Source organism: Dysidea avara, chromosome 9, assembly GCF_963678975.1.
Source record: "Dysidea avara chromosome 9, odDysAvar1.4, whole genome shotgun sequence".
NCBI lineage: Eukaryota > Metazoa > Porifera > Demospongiae > Dictyoceratida > Dysideidae > Dysidea > Dysidea avara.
Genome location: NC_089280.1, coordinates 776459 through 784777, shown reverse-complemented (window position 1 = coordinate 784777; position 8319 = coordinate 776459). Strand labels below are relative to the sequence as shown.

Genomic DNA, 8319 nt, shown 5'->3' with positions numbered 1-8319 from the left:
TTTGTGCAACGCCAGCCACGCCCTTCTTTGTTTTGTAAGAGTTAAAGATAATTGATGGCTGCTAGAGATACCACTGACCTTATCCTCCATGGCGTGAATCCTACGGGAAAGGAAATTGGTCGCGGTGCTTATGGGAGAGTGTTTGAGGTCGACTATCAAGGAACACTGTGCGCCGCCAAGGAGGTACACTCGGTGTTGTTGGAATTGTCTCAAGCTGAAGGGCGCCGTAAGATTACAACTGATTTTCTTAACGAGTGTCGAATTTGGAGTACCATTCGTCATCCGTGTATCGTTCAGTTTCTAGGTATGATATTGTACTTGTCACATGACCTCGCTATAACTGTTCACCATAGGGATGTACTATCCGGCACGTGACCAGTACAGATTACCTGCTATGGTAATGGAGAAGATGCAACATAGCCTGAAGGGTCTGGTGGAGAACTACAGCAATATACCACTGAATGTCAAACTATCCATATTGGATGAAGTGTGCCTCGGTCTAAGGTACCTCCATAGCAGGAATCCTCCAATCGTACACCGTGACCTCACCCCAAATAACATATTACTGGGAGGCCATCTTGAAGCCAAGATCACTGACCTGGGTGTTGCTAAAGTGATGCAGACTGACAGTAAAATGACAATGACTAAAATCCCAGGAACACCAGATTTTATGCCACCCGAGGCACTTGCTCAGAAGCCAGTTTATGGTCCTTCATTGGATGTATTTTCCTACGGAGGAGTGGCTCTTAATGTCATTACCCAACAGTGGCCTAAACCAACTGATAAACTACTGCTCAATAGTGACACTGATAAATGGGAAGTGGCTTCAGAGGGAACAAGGCGTCAGACATACCTTGACATGTTTACTGGAGGGGCTGCAAGCTTAGTGCCACTAGTGACATCATGCTTGAGTGACAACCCCAACAAACGCCCTTTAGTGATGGAGGTCTCTATGGAAATAAAGAGGATAAAAAATGTATGCAGCCATCAGACTAGTCGTGATGGGATGAGTCCCATAGTATGGTGGGCTGAGGTATCTGGTCAGTCATCATCTCAACAACAACAGGTTTGTGAAAGTTGTTATGTGTTAGTAGAATGAGAGCTAGTAAGGTTTCTACATATCATACAGTACAATATATAATACTGTATATTAGGGATCATGGAGGTTTAGGTTTTTCTGGCCAAAATCACGTAAAAACCAGCTTCACAATACCATCCTGGTACCTTGGCAGTATTGGTTAGGTATAACCAAGCCCAAAAGTACCTTTGGTATGACTTCAAATGCTTCCAATAGATTGCTACAATTTTTTTACAGAATTTATTCAATGAAATTTTCTACTGATGGCTAACTGCTGCCTTCAGACAAACATAACTCAATAATGGCAGGGCTATATAAAAGGCTTGATTTTGAAGAGCATACAGTTAGGCGCTTAAACATTTTTATGGAGATCATTTACTATTCATGGATAAATATAGGTACCGTATTTCATGGTGTGGTTATCTGGTAGTGCATTTTACAGGTGTGCAGATCACACTCATTTTCAAGTACATGCATTTCATAAGGTAGAAACTAATAGATGTAGAGATGGGTAGCCAGCAGCACCACAATACAGAGGTTAGCAGTGCTTGGGAGGTCCTGTTCAAACCATATGCATCTTCTTTGTTTTGTTAGGTTATTTGTCTTGAACTTTTTAGTCTAGGTTTCATCATATGTCAACAAGAAAGCTGCATCAATGTAGGAATTTCCCTCCCATTGTATTCCCAGATAGTACAAAAGCATCAGAATAAGGGTGTGACCATGAGGCCAAAAAATCCTAATTTGATGAAGCCAATACTAAAACTGTAATGTTGAAGTAATCTGTTTAATTATCACTCAATTACATCTCTGAATGTTCAACAACTGTTTCAGAAAAATTGGTCATGGTATTTTAATTCATGAACTATAGTGGTAGTAGATAATTTTTACCACACAAAGCAAAGCAAAACAAAGAACCTACATCAGGCATACCAAACACAGCTATTACTGCCAGCACTGGGATGCCTGTACTTTACTCAGGCAAATCTACCATGGGCAGGACTAGTAACCAGCAGGACTGTCCAGGTCTCACAAAGAGAGGTCACACAACTCAAAGTTACGCAATAACTCCAATCCTGCTAAATCAGATGAGGAGTTGGGCATTAGCTTCCCCAGGTACATAGCTGGATGGGTTGCTTCCCCGGTTGATGGACCACGTCCACAATGTACAGCTGGGTAGACTGGAGCAATTTGAGTAAAGTTTCTTGCTCAAGGAACAACACCAAATTGGCATAACCGGGTATTGAACCTAGAACTTTGCAATTATTAGGCCGATGCTATAGCCACTTGGCTATGCTGCATATCGTATTTACTCAATTTGTGCTACACCCTCAAATAGTACCACATACCACAGTGTGGTACTATTTGAATGTCGTTGTCCTTGCTCTGTAAATTATTTTAATTGTACCACACCCTCAAATAGTACCATACTATACTTTAGTAATTACTCTTTACTAGTACTCTCATACCTATAGTATTAATCTCCATCTCAATTTAAGGAAGGAATTTTCCTGTTAAACGGCTGTCACATAATAAAAATTCTGGATTAGTAAATTGACCACGTAGCATGAGGCGTGACATGGTTGTGTTGAATGAAAGAAAGGTCTTGTATAGAAGAAGTAAGTAGCAACGTGTTGTGATTGTTCTATAAAACCATAATGTAGAATAGCTATAGTAGTGGCTAGTTGAAAATATTAGTAGCACAGCCTCGAATAATACTGCAGTGCACCACTATTCGAAGGGTTTTATCCTTATTTTTGGACAAAATAGGATAGTACCCCTGGGGCACAAATTGAGTAAATATGGTACACATTAGTTATTATTAAATTAGCTAGTGTTATTATTATTGTTAAAGCTTTATTTAACACACACACGGACAGACACACATACTACACTACATACACACACACAAACACACACACACAGTGTTGCACCGATAATCAGATCGGTTATCGGAAAAACCATGTATCGGCTGTGTTTTTTGTATATCGGTATCGGATCAGCGCCATGATGAAAAAAGCAGCAGATACAGATATCATGTATGTATTTAGAAATACATGCTCGTTATGTTTACAAATGCATCGAGTCGCGTATTCCTGCATTAAAACATTGTTATTACTGCTTCATTGTACTGTCAGCTGTTGTTATAGCAATACTGCTGCTATAAACAAGTTAAATTGACCCTTTATAGTCAAACTTCTAGTAAAAATTGCCACAAGGTAGACATGCTGTACTATATCGGATCGGCTACCTTTATCGGCTTGAAAATATTATCCAATATCGGTTATCGGAATAATCCAATATCGGTTATCGGAATAATCCCATATCGGTGCAACACTAACACACACACACACTAACATACACACACAAACACGGATACACACACACTACACACAAACACGGACACAGACAGACACACACTACACACAGAGACATACACTACACACACAAGGACACACTACACACACAGATGGACACAAACGCAAACACACACACATGGACACTACACACATACACAGTTACACACACACGCAAGCACACACACGGATGCACTAACACACACACACACACATACTACACACAGATGGACACACTCGCAAAACATACACACACACACACACTACACACACATGAAAACACACACACACACATGGACACACACACATACTACACACACACATGGGCACACACACACACATGGACACACGCACACATACTATACACGGGGACACACACACACACACACGCGCGCACACGGACACAAACACACACTACACAATTGAGGGTATATGAAGCATACCTATAGTATACCTTGTTAGCTGCTTGGCAAGGTGTAGCAGTATACAAAACTCATGAAACAGATTTTTCTGCTGTTAATATCACAGGTGAAAAAGTGAGAACTACCTATAATGTAAGAATACAGGACCTAGTCCCAGATTGATTTACTCTAATAGAACAATCTACATACATTCTAATATAGAAGTCAAGTAAAATACTTGTATATATACTCTACTGTTATAGAACAGTATAATAATTTTCAAGATAGTTCCAAGAGCTAGAAGTGATACTGCTAGTTGTGACCAAATACTGACTTTGGGCATAGGAAACTAAACTTTGCTTTGAGCTTGTAAGATGTTGAGACAAGCATCATACACATGTACTAAATATTGCAAACTGATGACTTTAAACTTTGATGATCAAAATTACACCCCTTGAAGTGTTAACTAACTCCCACTCCCATCTTCACACTGAGAAATTATTATAGCTACCTTCTTGTCATTTTACAAGTTGATCACTGAGGTGTACACTTTGTAATTCAATTTCCACAATGACAGTCATAACAATACAATTATGGAGAGAACATTTTCTTCTGAAAACTACAGTCACTATCCAAGTCATGATTGAACATCTTAGTCCATCTCCATTAAGTGCACACCACAGATACACCTGAATCAAGATGATGATGACTTAACGTTACACCATCTCCTACTCACACTCTTCTACTTGTTGACACAACCACAACCTACACAACATCAAATATAATATACAATAATTATCCACTAAATACAATGTGTTCATTAATAATTACACACAAAACACAACACTACTTTGTGTGGTATTTGTATAGTACCAGTTTATTGTATACTACACCAACACATACACTTGTGTCAAAATGTAGTTAAAATAAAAGCCACGATAACAGCTGTTTGGTGTACAACTGGTGGAGCTTAAAGCACCCAGACTGGGTTTACGAATGTTGAAGTGCTGATCTTCAGTACATTGGTCTGGCTGTAGTTCCAAACTTTTACTGCACTATCACATCCATGATAATTTTATTATAGTTTATTGTACTTTGGGTGAAAAAATCAAAGTGAAAAGTGTACTTTTATTTCCATATTGTACACCTGGCTGCACACCTCAAAGCTAGCAGGGTGCTGTATTTGCTCAAGTGTGCTGTAGTCTCCCTTTGATCCCAATACAGCACTGTTGAAACAGTAAACAAGTTGACCAAAGTATGACCAATGCCAGACACATTATCGCATTATTTTCACCAAACCTCTGCAATGTTATGAAGCCATTCAACAATTATGACGTATCATAAACACATAGAACAATGCCATGACCTAAACACAAGTGGGCGAATTACCCTGAAAGCCATTCTTAGTAAATGCAGTTAGCGAAGGAACAGAGCACATGGAATTATCAACACTACAAAATGACTCCCTTCCAGTTGTAAAGCCAGGTGGAACACGATAAGTTAATTCTCTTCCAGTTGCCTTCGTGGTATTGCAGGTGTATCATTCCCAGCACCACATCATGAATGCACTCTCACCCACTAAACACGATAGCAAGCCTCTCTATAACAAAGTCACAAACTTACTCATGGGCATTAAGCCAGGTGTCAATTAAGAAAGAAGCAGTTGGCCACTTACTGTCGCTCTCGGCAGCTCAAATTAATTAAAGCTACGTAGCTAGCTAGTCTGGTGCAGTATGAACGAGTATAAATAATATTTTGAATATTTAATCACTGCAATACACACGGTCTCGAACTTACGCGAATAGACACTTACCTCCTGCTACTTGGCATCACCCCCACTCTTCACAGCCACTACTTTAGTACAATAAACCAGTTAAAGCACCGCCATTGCTCATGCAATATGGAAAAAATAGCACTCGGATATGGTCTCGAACCTAACACAGCACTTGGCTTCGCCTCGTGCTGTATTAGTCTCTCGCCCACGCCCTCGTGCTATTTTTTTCCAGATTTCTTGTTGCAGTGCTTTTACTAGCATAAACTGTTCACTGGCTTTATAATATTATCTGTAATATGGGTATGAGAGCTTTGCCTGATATGTATGTCCTCCATGCATGTCGTACATATCGATCAGGCAAAACCCCAATACCATGTGTTACAGCTAATAGGTAACACTTCCCAGGATGATAGCCTCCACAGGGTGATCATAGCTGAACTCTCTACTAGAGCTGAAACGGATAGTAATTTCAGATATCCAGATATCCTGAACAGATTTTATCCAGATATCCTACAGATAGTTGATTGCATAATTAAAAATCTTTATTAAAGAAACTTGTCTTTTATTTCAAAATAAACTTGTCAATCAACTTATACCACACACTTGTTACAGTTTATAATGAACATGACTTTAAGTTTTGTTTTAAAAAATTAACATGTCATTGTTTTCTGGTTTCAGGCTGCTCCTAAGGTTACTAACAGCTCCTAAGCTTACTAACAATCAAACCAGCAGTGGAAAAGATTCTTTCTGATGGAATCGAAGTTGCAGGTACACACAGCAGTTTACGGGCTACTTCTGCTATTACAGGAAACTGCTCTTGGTTCGATCTCCACCATAATAATGCACATTCATCATGGTGTATCTGTGGTTCTCTTTTAAATCATTCAAGGTCAGCCTTTCCTGACTTGTCTTCGTCTGTAGAGCATGTAGAGTTAGTAGCAGTTCCCAATAAAAATGACATAGCTGTTTCCTTCTTGTTTTTCTTCTTTTTTTGCATTTGGCTGTTCTGTTTCTTCTCTAATAGACCTTGTAGTCATCTCAGCTTCACAACTCTCTTCAATCATTGCTATCTTTTCCAATAAAACTTTCTTAACTTCTTCCCTCTCTTCACTCTTCATAAAGTCCAAATCTTTGTATCTTGGATCAACTGCAGCTGCAAGAATTGCTATGTTTTCAGGATCAAAAGAAAAGCAATTTTCTAGTTGTGATATCACAGTTTCTTTAAACCGTTTAATGGTTGGCAGATCAGTGGTATCAGCCTTCAGGTGACAGTTTATCAGTCCATGAATAACTGGATAGATCAATAATGATGATACATTTTGCTCTAAAGACAAAGCTTTTGTAGCTACCTGTAGAGCCTTAAGTACTACCAGTAATTGTGAAGGCATGCAGGTCCCATTGGTCAGATGTTAGATCCAAGTATCTTTTATCAGGTGGTGTTACTTTATCATCATGAATTACTCCATACACAGCCCATCATTGTTCAACTAGTCGCTCATACATAAAGTAGGTAGAGACTTCTTGTAGGAGACTGTACTGAGGAAGGTTCAGTGCTCCCTGTTGTTCATGTAGTGGTGTCATTGCCACAACACTGTGCTTGAAGTGTGCAACAATTTTTTACAAACTCCAGTTAACCTACTAATACTGTGTATCTCTAACTCAGCATTGACTGCAAGCTGAAGCGTGTGTCCAAAACAAGGTAAACTGCCCCAATCTTCAACCAAATCGAGCACCATGTTGGACCGCAGCAACCACCTTATTGTCAATATTCCAATCCTTTGCTATTTCTCTCAAACTTTGAGCAAAGTGAACACCAGTATGTAGTTCTGTCATTTCACAAGTTATCAGCAATTTACTGTCTAGCATCCAGTTTTCAGTAAGAAAGTGGACAGTAACTGTGTTGTAAACTTGAACTGTTCTACTTGTCCAGATATCAGTTGTCAATGTTACACTAGGAGTACTTTCAAGATCACTGGATAGCTCTTCCTTAATGGCATGAAACTTTTTATGACAAATAGATGTAACGTGTGTGCGTGATGGCACTACATATACAGGCTCAATGTAGTTCATTAGTTGCTTGAACCCAGCACCTTCGACCACTCTTAAAGGCCGCAAATCAAGCACAACAAAAGTAGCAACTCTCTCAGTTATAGCAGCTGCCAGTTACGTACTACAAGTTCGTAAGGTGCCATGATCCAGAACACTTTGTTTTGGTTGTTGTTTCTTCTTATCACCCTCACTGTTCACTAATCACTCGTATTCTAGTAGATGCTTAGCCTGTAGATTACTCTTTAAATTACTCGTTCTTCCTCCGTCAAAAAGTTGTATATCACATAACTTGTAGGGTATCTTTTTCTTCGAAGCCCTTTTGTCACTGTCTCCCTCCTCACAGTCTATAGTCTCATCAAAGTATTCCCAAACACCACTTCTTCACTTGTGAGTATTGGCCAGTGTATGTTTCTGTGACAATTCTGTGACAATTTATTGCACATTACGTAATATCCATTTTATTTTTTCAGTCTATCCGGATGCCAAATACTATCCAGATATCCGGATAGCTAGGATATCCATTCAGCTCTACCCTCTACAGGGTAACTTTTAACATAGCTGAACTCTCTACAGGATGACTTGTAATGTAGCTGAACTCTCTACAGGGCGACTTGTGATGTAGCTCAACTCTCTACAGGGTAACTTGTACTGTCTCTATAGGGT

The 8319-nt window shown here is 39.4% G+C and overlaps 1 protein-coding gene across 1 annotated transcript in view; it reads left to right on the top strand.

The window, feature by feature from the left end:
- LOC136266508 (uncharacterized) overlaps positions 1-8319 on the top strand; it is a 44261-nt gene continuing 35942 nt past the window's right edge. The window contains exons 1-2 of the mRNA XM_066061523.1: positions 1-304; positions 354-1066. Coding sequence (XP_065917595.1) covers positions 55-304; positions 354-1066 — 963 coding nt within the window. The 5' untranslated portion in view covers positions 1-54. The remainder of the gene's footprint in view (positions 305-353; positions 1067-8319) is intronic.